Consider the following 15,001-nt stretch of genomic DNA (forward strand, 5'->3'; position numbering starts at 1 on the left):
GTAGATATGTGGATGTTAAGGCCCATCTGCCTTGTTGATGCACATACTGTATGTGTTATATGGTAGGCAAGAGATTAACAGTGAACACTCTGATTTTATTTATTCAATAAAATAAATCTATTTACAGTGCCATTAGGACATGCTAGCTTCATCAAGCGTCAGTTTAATCTCTATTTCAGTTAGGCCCCCTATATAATTCCATCCTGATTGTGTCACAATTGTTGTTAAAGCCCTGAAGAAGAGGAAGTCCTTATATCCCAAAATAAGTTGGCTGCATTTGATGCTTTTAAATAAATGTTTTAAACAAAATTCATGTGAAATAGAAGTACGAGGCACGCCTCACTACATTTCCAGAAGTTATTCATGTTTCTTTTATTAGAATACATAATGATCCTGCCTCTGACCTTTTAAAGTGCATAATAGAGAAGTTTGGATGTTTATATTATGTTTTGCAGACCTCAGTGAAGAAGAATATATTATGGGAGAGAGAACAAACTTGCTGACAAGATTAAAGGAAGAAAATCTTTCTCAGGTAACTATCTATAGTTGGCTGGCAGTAAAACCTAGTGGTTGAGTCGCGATTTTAATACACACCCCAGCGGCTACCCCCTTAGCTGCAGGTCATGACTGCAGCAGGAATTTTCACCCTCTTTCGCTTTTAGCAGGTATAGCGCCAACCAGATGTGACTCATTCAGGTGAATGCCAGTGCCCGCAACCACGTACAATGTGCTTGGTTGTGGCACGCTAGTGTGGGGTTCAAGGGGTGAAAACAAACAGTGAGTTGGTTATATTATTATTATTATTGTTATACAGTATTTATATAGCTCCAACAGTTTGCTCAGCGCTGTACATTACAATGGGGGACAATACATGAGACAGTACAATACCAATACAGTGCGATACACGAGGGGTTCGAGGGCCCTGCTCCTTGGAGCTTACAATCTAGGAGGGAGGGGATAGTGGTACGCTTCCTCACCACTTGTCAAATGTGTTCGGATATTCGGAGAGCAATCTCATGTGAATGAGCCTTTAGGACCCATGCACACTGGGAGTTTAGACCTGGTCATGCACCATCTAGCTGCAGAAACTTCTAGTAGTGGGGCTAGATGGTGCACTTCTGCATTTTGCCCATACTCTAAAAGCTGGAGCTTCATGCACTGGGGCTAAATGCCCAGTGTGCATGGGGCCTTAGACACGAATCAAAATCTAAGAATGGAGGATGGGCGGATGACTGAACGGTTTGCCCCCTCCATTCATTGATTGTGTTTCATTCATAAAAGCTGTAGTACAGGCCTCTATGTATGAATAAAGCAGCTGGGAGGAAAGTGTGAACATTCTTGATGACAGCCTGTGACAGATCTTTAGTTGTATTCAACCCCACTGCATTGGAAAATTACAGTGGTGGGAAGCGGAGGGACATGGATGGAGGAGGATTTCTACTAACAGAAAAGGCATCAGCACAAGGGACACATCCTACTGACTGTAAGTCAGAGGCTTCCCTAGGATTGGTGTCACCCAGTGCGGTAACACTTGGTGACACCCCTTATGACAATCCCCGCAGAATGGATGGGATCCATTATGGTCAATCCGCAGATCCGATCCATCCTGCGGGGATCATCGGCTTTCTTTACAACTTACCTTTTCTTGGAGCGGTCCGGTGTCACCCCATATAGGTTTCATGCTGATGATCCCCGCAGGATGGTTCGGATCTGCGGATTGAGCATAACGGATCAGAGTCCAATCCATTATACTCCCCAATCCGCAGATCCGATCCATCCTGCGGGGATTGCCGACATGCAACCTATACGGGGTGACACCGGACCCGCTCCAAGAAAAGTTAAGTTGTAAAGAAAGCCGACGATCCCCGCAGGATGGATCGGATCCATCCTGCAGGGATCGTCGGCTTGCTTTAAAACTTACCTTTTCGTGGAGCGGGTCCGGTGTTACCCCCTGCGGTTGGTGTCACTTGGTGCAGGCCGCACTCCCCGCGCCTGCCTCAGGACACCACTGCTGTAAGGTATATCCCTTGTGCTGATTTTTCTGTTCTGTTTTCTTAATTTTGTTTCAATTTTTTTATATTGATTGCACTTGGACTTTCAGTGTCGGTCAAATAAAGATTCTATACGGTGTAAAGTGAACACACCTAGTGGTGCCTGCACAACCTCAAATTCCACTTTGCTATTTCTGAATTCCCCAGACACTACTGAGCAAAGTTCTAACATCTCTGGGTGTGTAGAAGCTTGCTGCTCTGTCTATTGATCCATTTCTTTGATGGACTGCCTCACTGGCCAAATTTGGAAGCACATGAAGCAGGAAAGAGTGGTGGGCACTCTCCGACACTATTAGTAAGTGCTGGAGCTTTGCCATGTAGAATTATACTGGGATTTAGACAAAGCAGCGGGTATTTTCCGTTTGTTCCAGGTATGTTCAGGTACCTCTACATGTTTTCACTTTATACTTGATAGAAACTTCATTTTATGATAGAATCATTTTATAGAAGCACTTTAAGAGTGTAGTTTTCCAGTGGGAACTGGTCCACATCATCCCATAACATGTTTGTATTATCAACAACACCTTTTACATACAATGACCACCATATGCCTGCTAAATAAATTATACACATGTGTGCTCTTTTTACTCTAGATCCCTCCATATGAGCCCTGGAACCCAGCACATAACCAGTGTTCAAATTCTAATGGATGCACTATTGAGACGGTGAGCACACTTGAAAGGCCTATGATGACTGCACTGGTATTACCAATGTAAAAGTGGAAAGTAATAATTGTTCGCTTGAATGCCTGTACAAATATGTGAGTCTCTGTTGAAATCCCATCATTATTAAAGCCGACCATAGATGGTTTGAATCTCAGTTGGTTCAGCGGGGACTGGCCAAGATTCAAACCAAGTATGAGCAAGCTAAATGTACCCAAGTACATTCGATCAACTTGGGCACAACCAGTCTGCCGGATTGTACATGCAATTATTGCTAGTGGCTATTAAAATCACTAGCAGTAATCACTGTGTTCTCCCGTCCTACCCTGGTAACTATGATTGTGGGACAGCTTCAGAAAACCTGTACTATTTTAAGTATATAGCCAGCTGATACCATACAGATACCCATAGACATGAGAGGATGTTGCACAATCTGACCAACATTAATTTGTGTCTTTTATATCTGTGTGGACTTCATTTTTAATAGGCATTAGTTATACAAAGAAAAAGTCTACTTAAGCATTTCTGATGCAAGAGGGATAGCAGCAGCACACAGTTACTGGAATCTCATGTACCGGTTTGAACTAACTAATGTCCTTTGATGGCTGGATGCCTCCTTCCAATATCAGCCTGTGACCTCCTCAGACCAGATCCCCAAAAAGAAATCCCTCGATCAGCTCCAGCAAAGTTTAGTAGAACAGACCCCCCCCCAGCTAACACAGTTGGGACCTCGATGAGCAAATGAGGAAGTACAGTTGGACTGCCCAGAACGGGAGTGTTCCTTCAGGATGGGATCTCCTCCTGCTGGACAAAAGCAGAACCACTCCAGGCTTCATCCCATTTATTCTCACTCCAACCACCTTCAGGGCACCCTTCCCCAGTGATTGGCTGAGACCACATAGATATTCAGGCTCCTTATTTGACTCTCACATCCTGCTACTTTCCTGAACTCCCATAAAGACGGAGGTAGCCATCAAAACCGATTACAGTAGAGCAAATGGACTAAATTTATCTAGACTAACTAGCAACCTAACTAGGAGGGTGCTGCACAATCAATTAATACCAACCTGCCACACTGGCTGCACTACTGAACTCCTCTACTGGAAAGAGAAAAATGTGCTGAAAAATTTTCAGCACATTAAACTTAATAGGATTGTCAGAAGTTGGCATCCCCCCTGTGCTCTGTGGTTCCTTCCACCAACCCCTACATCACTACAACACAGGGGTGGTGGAAGGAAGCATATGCACAGGCATGGATGTGTGCTGTATGCTATTATCTTTCAGCAAGCTGTTCTTTATTTGAGGGAAGTTTGGCGGCATGAGTGGGGGAACAGGTAAGTATTAATTGCTTGCTTTACGTGTAGCTGTTTTACCCAGGTTTTTTTCAATCAACAAGGTCACTTTAACTAACATTTAACAATTTAGCAACTCAGATCTTTGTAGTTGAATTGCCTTTGTATGTACCTTCCAGGGTCATAGAGCCTTCTATATATTTTATTATGACTTTCAGTCTGTTACAGGTTTTATCATCAGATTACTTATCTGGTTTATTTTTTTATCAGGAACTGGATGATAATAAATCAGAATCAATGGGAACATTAAAAAGATTGCAAAAAATGGTTAGAACAAAGAAGACCAATGACGATGTTAGACATGCCTTGTTGCAGTGTAAGTATCTGATAAGTCTCCGAAGCAAAAGGACATTGTTGTAAAAGTTTATGTCTGAATAAAAAAAAACATATTGGGGTTGGTTTAATAAATCCGAAAAGTGCAAAATCTGGTGCAACTGTGCATGGTAGCCAATCAGCTTCTAACTTCAGCTTGTTCAATTAAAGTGTTACTAAACCCACAACAGTAAAATCATTCTGTATATGCAGTAAAGCACGCTTGTTATACTCTCTGTGTTACCTATGGGGTTAATCCTCTGCATTGTGTAAAAATACTGTTTGATCTTGTCCTCTCTGCCCCTCCTCTTGTTCAAATGTCTCCTGATAAGACAGACTGAACCCGTAGCCATTCTGCACATGCTCAGTTTAGTGTGTATTGCTAGAGAGGTTTTTTTTTCTTGGGAGAGTGCATGTGATCAGCACAGGGCCAATCAGCCTTGTCTAGACAGAGGTCAGGGGTTCTGCATCCTCCTAGAGCAGAAAGAAAACTCCTCCTCCTACAAGCTGTAACCAGTGCTCTACTGAACACTGATAGAAGTCACAAGGCATCTCTAACTGCTGATGAGAAAAGGTATTTAGCAGTTTATATTTACTAAAATAATTGCACTTCCATGTTCTGTGTACTGTGGAAGACCAGATATAGTGAATGCAGGGTCCTGGGTTTAGTAACACTTTAAGCTTTGACAATAAAACCTGGAAGCTGGTTGGTTTCTATGCAGAGCTGCACCAGATTTTGCACTCTCCAGTTTTAGTCAACACCATTCTGTTTTGCATCTATGCAAAACATACACATTTTCCCATGTTCTTTCTTTAAAAGTAAAATACCTGTTGATCCTGTTATAAATTCAGTGAGCTCCTAACATCCTTTTATGATCTGACTACTCTGCCTTTGCTGTAGTAAAATACCATGTAGTGTTGTCGGAATACAGACCCTCTCCTCCTCTCCATTATATAAGGGGGAAGAGATCTATAGTTCAGTGTTTGAATTTTGGATCACTGTGATTGGCCATAACAGCAATCACAAGGTTCAGAGCCACTCTAACTGGCTCTGTGCATTTTGCCTGTGAACTGCACTGCTTGATGACAGTACAATCACAGCCATTGTGCACATCCAGTAATAGAATGAACTCTGTTTTCAAACAGCGCTGCAGAAAAACACAACCACCAACTAGCCTTTTTCAAATGTACAGCAGTAGTAAAGTTGTAGTTGATAATAATATTTTATTGTACTCCTAATCACATTTTCTGTCAGTGCCCAGAGACGTTTAGCTTTAACATGACAAAAGGCATTCTGGTAGTGACAGAGCTTGCCTCGTACTTCCTGTGCCAGACCATAATTGTGGGTCATCACCATGATGGGCTGCCTCACTGGCCAGTAGGAATGAGTGCATTTAATGCATTGTAGTAACAAATCCTGCACAGAAGGAGCAGACCCATTATGAAGACAAAGGACCCCATTTCTTCTTCATAGCATCACCCCTTCCATATAGGGCTACCATGTATTTAATACTGCCAGTGCAGAGGCCCTTGTAAAAAGATGACCTATGGGTATGGGGACTTCAATGGGAGAGTGGTACTGTATTGCATTTTGCAGTACTTGGGTAAGCTATTTGAAAAGTGCAACTATGCATTAAAGTCCAAGGAAACAGCAAAAACAATCAGTTGCTGATATGATTGTGCATAAAAGAGTACTGATCAATACAAAATTTCATTTTAAGCTCCTACCCAAGACATTGAGGAGGAGGAAGAAGAAACATTAGTGACGTGTATGAAATTGGGTAAATCTCAAGAGAAAAAAAACACCAAGGATATTGCCAGGAAAAGACAAGAAGCAGAACGTTCTTTGGAAGTGAACTGTGCTTCCTTGGACAGATCTGGCAAGCTAAAACGGAACACTTCCCGAGGTGTTGTAACATGTCCTGATAACCCCACCCAGTTCATGACAAACTGGAAAACCTTTCCTGACAACTTTGACCCATTCTCAGCATCACAGATGGAAGGATGGGAACACTGTGTATGCTGCAACCATTACTCCCAACTTCCACCTTCCTTCACTGATATGGCCCTCCCATATGCTTGGGTAAGTTAATTTGACTTGTTTATGTAAATATATATATATTTATCTTTTAAATTTCAGGAGAGTCTAATTTTGGAATTCTTTCCCAGCACTTGCAGTTTACAACTTTCAGTGCTGCTGGCTTCTGCTCTCTGAGTACTACTTCTCTGAGCTTCTGGTCTTCACAGGAAAGATTTAGCAGTGGATAGTGCAGTCCCCAATCAGTCTGTTAGTTTGGGGAAGGGAGGGGAAGGAGGAGGGAGAAGCAGGCAGGAAAGGGCCTTGCCATCCTAAGTTATGGGGCTGTGTGTTTCTATTGATGCACACAGTGTAGGGAGACACAACTCTAGTCCCTGCATGCAAGGGTGGCTTTATAGGATGCTGCAAGAGAAAAAAGCCACACTGAAACAGGATGCCTGGGGCAGCAGTTATGGCACCAGTTTAAACTAGAATATAGGCAAAGAATAAAAGATAAAGAAGTTGCATACCCAGTAAGTGATTACATCAACTGCTAAAAGTGCTTAAAAAGTGAGGCCTTAATATCACTTTACCTGAAGCATACCAATGCTGCTAAACTTGGTCTGGGTGTTTAAGCTAGAAAAGCCTCCGGTTGCAAAAGGGTTAAAGAAACAACCATACGAGCAAAGATTTTATTTATAGAGTTGTGAGCAACATTGCAGCCAATCGCCCTGGTGGGAATGGGCCAACTAATAAAAAGATACCATTAATCATGGTGGAATACAGACCACCCACTATCAGTTTATCTGCAAATCTCTGTATCCAATAAAATTTAATAAATATGGAAAGCTGAGTATATATATATATATATATATATATATATATATCAATAAAAATGACTTTAAAGGGACATTGTCAGTAAAATCCAAGTGACAATAAAACATGTCCCTACAAAGAAGATAGTAAATACTTACCTCTGCCATTGCCATACAGCCAAACTTTACTATAGGATCAGCTGGAGGAACCTCAGATTGCAGCAGGGGACCATAATTTGACACTTCTGGAAGTGTTGGTTTTTAACCGCTTGCCGACCCGCCGTAGTGTTTTTACTGCGGCAGGGCGGCACCTGTGCGCGCAGCGCCCTCTTTTAACGTCGCTGTGCAAAACAGGTAGGGGGCGCGCACAAGGCGTGTGCCCGCCCTGCTCATACCGCCGATCGTGGCAGCGGCAGCGGGTGTCCATCACCGGCTCCCGGCGGGTCATTTCCCGCCGGGTGCCAGCGATTACAAGTAATCACTGACAGATAGCACGGCTGCAGTGTTTACATTGCAGCTCTGCTATCTGTCAGTTCAGAGCACTCTGAACCTGAGAGAAGACTTTATCTCTCAGGATCAGCATGTTCCTGTGAAGTGCACCCGCCCACTAGTAAAACACTCCCCTCACATAGTTAACCCTTTCATTACCTAATAAAAGTTAACCCCTTCCTCCCCAGTGCCATTAGTACAGTGTCAGTGTTTTTATTTTGCACTGATCACTGTATTGGTGTCACTGGGGATGTCAGTGACCCCAAGTCAGTTCCCCCCCAGTGTCAAAATGTCCGCCGCAGTCCCACCATAAGTCGCTGATCACTGTCATAAATTGCTGATCACCGCCATAAGTCGCTGATCGCCGCCATTATTAGTATAATAAGAAAATAAGAAAAAATCCTAGTATCTTTCCCGCCATTTGTAGACACTATAACTTTCACGTAAACCAATTATTTTACACATATTGGGATTTTTTTTCAGCAAAGACATGTCGCAGAATACGTTTTGGCAGAAATTTATGACTAAATTTGATTTTTACACTTTTTTACTGGACATGTTTTATAGCAAAAAGTCCAAAATATAGTTTTTTTTTCTCAAAATTGTCAGTCTTTTTATTTTATAGCGCAAAAAATTAAAAACGCACAGGCGATCAAATACCACCGAAAGAAAGCTCAATTTGTGGAAAAAAAAGGATGTAAATTTAATTTGGGTGCAGTGTTGCATGACCGCGCAATTGTCAGTTAAAGTAACGCAGCGACGTAACACAAACCGCTTTTGTAACTGCTTCCTGACCGCCCTATAGCAGAGATACTACTACAGGGCAGAATGGGTGCGCAAAATCACATATATATATATATATATATATACACGATTTGCGCTCCCGTGGTTTACACGCCCATCCCAGATAGCGTCAGATTGCCCGTCAGTACACCAGTCATCACATTTAACCCCTTGATTGCCAGGAGCACGCTCATATACAATAAACCTCCATTGCTAGTATAGTGTCTGAACAGGTCAATATCTTTGATCAGATCAGCACTATACCAGCGTTCACATTAGTATAGCGTCCCCAAAAACGCAGCGTTAGCGGGATCAGCCCCGGCACCTGCCAGCACCTGCGTTTAGCCCCCCCTTCTCCCCCAGCAAGTGCAGTGTCAGTAGGTCACTGTCACTTGATACATTGCACACAAAACCGCAGTGTTTGTAGAATCAGGCCTGATCTCTGTTAGCACTTGCCGGTAAATTTTGATGACTCTCATATGCAGCAGAGTGCCAGTACTAGTGCCGCGCTACCTTTTGGTGAACTGGCGAGTACCAGCGGTCTAATACATCTTGGTCTTTCACATAGCTCCTTGATTTTTGGAGCTGTTTTTAACAGAATATCTGTATGCGTTGATTGTGGATCAAAGCAATTTATATGCACAACAATTTATCGCCGCCAACCCAAATTCAAACCTTGCCAGACCATTCGCATGGAAACTCATTACGATTTTCGAATTTACATTTTTTTTGGGCCTAACCCTCAACATGGGCATTACTAAAAGAAATGAATTGCGGTTGTATTGGTCTGCAAACCCGATTCATTATATGCCCGTGTTCTCTGCTGCCATGGCCAGGCATAGATATGAGAGTATAATGTGTTTTATGCATTTCAGCGACAATACACTCTGTCATCCTCGGGATAACCCTGAATTTGACCGGCTCCACAAAATTCAGCCTCTCGCAAATCACCTTAACCAAAAATTTGCAGATGTCTATACTCTCCTGCAAAACATCTGCGTTGATGAGTCCCTCATTCATTTTTCTGGCCGCCTTGCATTCAAACAATTTCTCCCCAGCAAGTGTACCAGATATGGGGTCAAGATGTAGAAGACCTGTGAGAGGGCAACAGGCTATACTTATAAGTTTTGGATTTACAAAGGAAAAGATAGTCACGTGGAGCCCCCTGGATGCCCAGACTACATGGGGAGCAGTGGCAAGATAGTTTGGGACTTGGTGTCATCCTTTTTCCATATGGGGTACCACTTATACGTGGACAATTTTTATTCAAGCGTGCCACTATTTAGACATTTGTTCAATCTTGGAACTGGCGCTTGTGGCAAAGTGTGACCTAATGTGTGCCCACGATTAGAAGTGGGTGGATGCAGGGCGGTATATTCTAATGGTGGACATACCACACACTTTTTCTGGCAGAGATTTCTTCAAATTTTTGTCATTCAGTCCACAGGCTGCATACAAATAAAAAGAACATAGTATATATACCCAACAAGGACCAGCGACGTACTGGTACATCACTGAATGGTTATACCAGGATGATGCCTATAGCTGCAGGCATCATCCTGGTATCGTTTTTTTTTCAGTCGGTGATCGGCTTTCATGTAAAAGCAATCCTAGTGACTAATTAGCTGCAGGATTGCTTTTACAAGCAGTGGGAGATGATGCCCCCTCCCCCGCTGCCTTCCACGGCCTTCTCGGGCAGTCTCGTGCCATTGGGGGAACCTGAGAATGCAGCCGGTGTTTCTGCCAGCTGACCATAGAGCTGATTGGAGACCAGAGTGGTGCCAATCATCTCTATAGTCTAAGAATTTGGAAGCTAAAAGCATTTCATCACTTCAGTTTCGCAGGATATAAACAGCTCCATTTGTAAATTGGGCAATCATCTGATCACACCGATTTTGGTTTGATTAGATAATGTAAGGGCAGAGGAGATATCTAGAGCCTGATAGACCCCAGATTTCTCAAAAAAGAATATATGACAATGCCCATTGAAGTTATAGGGGATATTTGCATTCCCTGTTATAGCATTACAAGTGATCAAAAAAAAAAAATGAAAGGTACAAATGTAAAAATAATAAAAAAGAATCAAAATAACTAAATAAAAACAAAAAAAAAAAACAAATCGCCCCTTCCAATGTGCGCACACCTGTGTGCACAAGCCTTGACCCTGTGCCGATATGTCACCATTGCACGGGGCATGCGCAGTTTTAAAGCATGTCATGTTTGGTTTCTATTTACTCGGCATACCAATATCTCTTATATTTTACGAAATAATTGGCCAATATATTGTGTTTTTGTGCATTAAAAGTAAACAAAGTGTATTTTTTTTTCTTAAATTTGCTTTTGAAAAATCGCTGCGCGAGTACTATGTGCCATAAAAAATTGTAGTACACACCATTTTATTCACTAGGGTGTCTGCTTTAAAAATATATATAATATTTGGAGGTTTAAATTAATTTCCTAGCAAAAAATACTGATTTTTTTCATGTGAACAAAAAGTGTCAGAAAAGGCTTGGTCTTCAGGTCGTTAGAAGAGTGAGTGATGTGTGGCATAAACTTCTAATGCTGGGCATAAAACACCCCCACCCCCCAAAACGACCCCTTTTTGGAAAGTAGACACCACAAACTATTTGCTGAGAGGCATGTTGAATCAATAGAAGAATTTATTTTTTTACCACAAGTTTTTTTTTTTACACAAAATTGTCACTTAAATGATTTACTGCTCACACATGCCATGGGTATATGTGGAATTACTCCCCAAAATACATTCTGCTACTTCTCCCGAGTATGGGGGTACCACATGTGAGAGACGTTTTGGCAGTCTAGCCAAGTACAGGAGCCCAAAATCCAATAAGCACCTTCAGGCTTTTAAAGGGCTTTATTTCCTCATTACACTTCCAGACTACCTAGCACAGTTTCGGAGGCCCTGAAATGCCAGGATAGCACCTAACCCCCCCAAATGACCCCTTTTTGGAAAGTAGACACCCCAAGGAATTTGATAAACAGCACGGTAAGTATTTTGCAGATCTCATTTGTTGCCACAAGTTTTTGGAAAATGAAGAAAAAAAACAAAAACATTTTTTCTATTTTTTTTTTATATTTCAAAACATTGTGAGAAAAAATTAGATCTGCAAAATACTCACCATGCCTCTTTTTAAATTCCTTGGGGTGTCTACTTTCCAGAAAAGGGTTATTTGGGGGGGTTTGGTGCTATCCTGGCATGTCAGGGACTTCGAAACTGTGATAGGTAGTGAGGAAGTGTAATGAGAAAGTTACGCACCTTCAGGCTTTCAAAGTGGTCATTGGATTTCAGGCTCCTGTATGTGGCTAGGCTCCCAAAAAGTCTCACACACGTGGTATCCTTATACTCGGTAGAAGTAGCAGAATGTATTTTGGGGTGTAATTCCACATATACCCAAGGCTTGTGCGAGAAATAAATCATTTAAATGACAACTTTGTGAAAAAAAAAAAATGTTTTGTCATTTTCCAGAAACTTGTGGGAAAAAAATAAATCTTCCATGGACTCAATATGCCTCTCAGCAGATAGCTTAGGGTGTCTACTTTCAGAAAAGGGGTCATTTGAGGGTGTTTGTACCATCCTGGTATTTTAGCACCTCAAGAAATGTGATGGGCAGTCAGAAAGTAAAAGCTGTGTAAATTCCATTATCTATACCATAGTTTGTAGACGCTATAACTTTCACACAAAGCAATCAATATACACTTATTAGGATTTTTTTTTACCAAAAACATGTAGCAGAATACATTTTGGCCTAAATTTATAACTAACTTTGAGTTTACTATATATTTTTTATAGCTGAAAGTAAAAAATATTGTTTTTCTTCAAAATTTTTGGTCTTTTTTTGTTTATAGCGTGAAAAATAAAAAGTGCACAGGTGATCAAATACCACCGAAAGAAAGCTCTATTTGTGTGAAAAAAAGGGTCTGGTACTGATTCTGGGGGGGACCCCACACAGTTTTTTTTGTTTTTTTTTTAATTTTGGCATGGGGTTTCTCTTAAAATCCATACCAGATCCGAAGGGCCTGGTCAGGATTGGGGGGGGGGGACCCCACACTGTTTTTTTTCCTAATTTTCAGAACAATTCAGATAGGTCGTTAAATTTTAGATTGATTCAAATTGTTCTGGAAATGTGAAATTCTTTAGAAAATTAATAAACAAGACAACTTTTAACAAAATTCGTTGCTATTGTTATTCAGAAAATTCGGATGCATATGAACCTCCAAATAACAAAAAATTTGTCCGAATTTAGATTTAGAACGAAACGAATTGCACATGTCTAAATAAACTTAATATTTTCAAAGGTTTTAGAGGTATTAATATCAGTGATGCCGGGCGCAGGGTGTCTTACGCAATCTCACACATCTTGATCAGTCGGCAGTGCAGGAAAACATGAATATTCAGCTTCTTTACAGACAGAAATGACTGTAACCTAGTGTGATATTGCGGCACATGATAATTCTATTTCCTGAGAATTAACGATAAGAATTCTGTGACAGGAAATGTCGCTGAACAATGGCAGGCTGCTTAGAAACACCGAACCTTTACAAATGTTTCCATGTAGTCAGCTGTTCCTATAAGTAGTTAAATGATGCAGTAGACTGGAATGATGTGACATACATGTAGTAAAGTCATTTATAATGGCAACGTGGTTAAAAATATTTGTGCACTGTCATGGAAAAGTAGAAGCAACAAAACAGCATCTGAATTTTAATTTGAGCCTGTGTTTAGAGATACTGCCTGTTTTTAATGTGAGCCTGTTACTTTATATTGTATGTCATTCTTTCATGCAGAATACAGTGTAGGAAAGCATGCTCAGGGCTGGTTCACACTAGGGCATAGGGCAAAATGTGTTCCTTGTGCGTTTCCCACCCTGCATGTGCTGCCCTCGAGGGACACGTGTGGGTGCCATTAATTGTTAATGGCACCTCAAACACATCTTGCAAACGCAGTGCGGTTGTGGCCACCAAACTGCATTGTATCGCAGTGGAACAGTGCACTCTTTAGGCATCCATTAGGGACAGCTTTTATATTTACGCCATAGGCTAGCATGTAGTGTTTGTGTGAATAATAAATGAATGCCTAGTAGATGTATTAGGGTCCATTCACATGGGGCATTTGGCTGCGTGCCCTGTACACGTCTATGTTTTCCCGGCAAGAGTATGCACAGGTTTTGTGCAGTTCATAGACTTCTATTGGGACACACAGCTTCACGGACAGAACTGCTGTGTCCCGGTATGACAATCGGCTGCGTGGGGGACCCTGAATGCACACAGGGTGAGTTTGGGTACCCACACTTGTATGTCATATTGGGATACAGCAACTCTATCCATGCAGTCGCTTGTCCCAATAGACTTCTATGGACTGAATACGCAGGAATGCACACGTCACCAGTGCATCCCCATGCCAGGAAAACACAGACCTGAACAGTATACACAGTCCAGCACCCTGGGTGAATGGACCCTTAGGAGTTCTGCTGTTGCTTACCTTAGGGAAAGTGTGGGCAAGCACCGCTAACCCTGACCCCGCTAACTGTCTTGATACAGTACATCCATGGTGCGAGCCAATTGTTTGCTGGTTTGTGTACTTTTTTCACAGTTTGATTTTAGTAACAGTCGTTCTTCGCTTTAAGAGTAGCTGACAGCCATGGTCCACAAAATCTCATTGTTTTCATATCTATGGTGTACAATATCATTAATGTATCCTTTTCTGCAGCCACTGACTCAGCTTTAAATACCTATCTTTCTCACATAACTGGATTTCAAATAGGGTGACATTTAGACTTCCAATATCATGCAGTGAGGAAAATATAAGTCTAAAGTAATTTGAAAAAAGAAAAATACCTCTCTTTTCATATATTCCCTTTATTGTAAAGTGTTAGTAAACCCACAGCAGTAAAATCAGTCTGTATATGCAGTAAAGAATGCTTGTTATATCCACTGTGGAACCAAAGGAGTTAATCCTCTGCATTCTGTAAAAAGGATGTTTGATCCTGTCTTCTCTGATCCTCACCTTCTTCCAAAGTCCCCAATCCATCTGCTGATAGAACAGAGCCTTGGGGGCAAGCTGCATATGCTCAGTTTGGTGTGTATTGCTAGAGTGTTTTTTTTTCTTGGGAGAGTGCATGTGAACAGCACAGGGCCAATCAGTGCTGTCCAGACAGAGAACAAATGATTTTTATGTAATTAGTATCATAATTGTACACTAAAAAATCGAGTGACCAAGACCGCGCATGATCGGAAATGAAAGAACGACCCCGAGAAGTAAAGGATAATGAAAACAAAATATGTTCTCAAACACAAAAAAAACACAGTTTGCATATTGTTTGACCTTCTAATAAAGACATAGCTGATCCCTCAATTCTCCCTGCCGCTCTGAGCAGAGTGATGACTGTAAGTCTCTGCTTTCTGCTCTGCCCCCCTTCAGCGCTCACTAGAGCGCTGGGCTGTGGAGGGTGAGGGAGCAGCTCAGGCTCTCGGCGGTTTGCGAAGTCAGTTGACGATCCAG

General features: G+C 41.7%; 1 protein-coding gene across 1 annotated transcript in view; it reads left to right on the forward strand.

The window, feature by feature from the left end:
- SAMSN1 (SAM domain, SH3 domain and nuclear localization signals 1) overlaps positions 1-15,001 on the forward strand; it is a 132,926-nt gene that overhangs the window by 45,984 nt on the left and 71,941 nt on the right. The window contains exons 7-10 of the mRNA XM_089682889.1: positions 456-532; positions 2,645-2,716; positions 4,276-4,381; positions 6,099-6,460. Coding sequence (XP_089539015.1) covers positions 456-532; positions 2,645-2,716; positions 4,276-4,381; positions 6,099-6,460 — 617 coding nt within the window. The remainder of the gene's footprint in view (positions 1-455; positions 533-2,644; positions 2,717-4,275; positions 4,382-6,098; positions 6,461-15,001) is intronic.

This window comes from Staurois parvus, unplaced genomic scaffold, assembly GCF_062004578.1.
Source record: "Staurois parvus isolate SC_StPar_1 unplaced genomic scaffold, SC_StPar_1.0 ptg000299l, whole genome shotgun sequence".
In the NCBI taxonomy this organism is placed as follows: Eukaryota; Metazoa; Chordata; class Amphibia; order Anura; family Ranidae; genus Staurois; species Staurois parvus.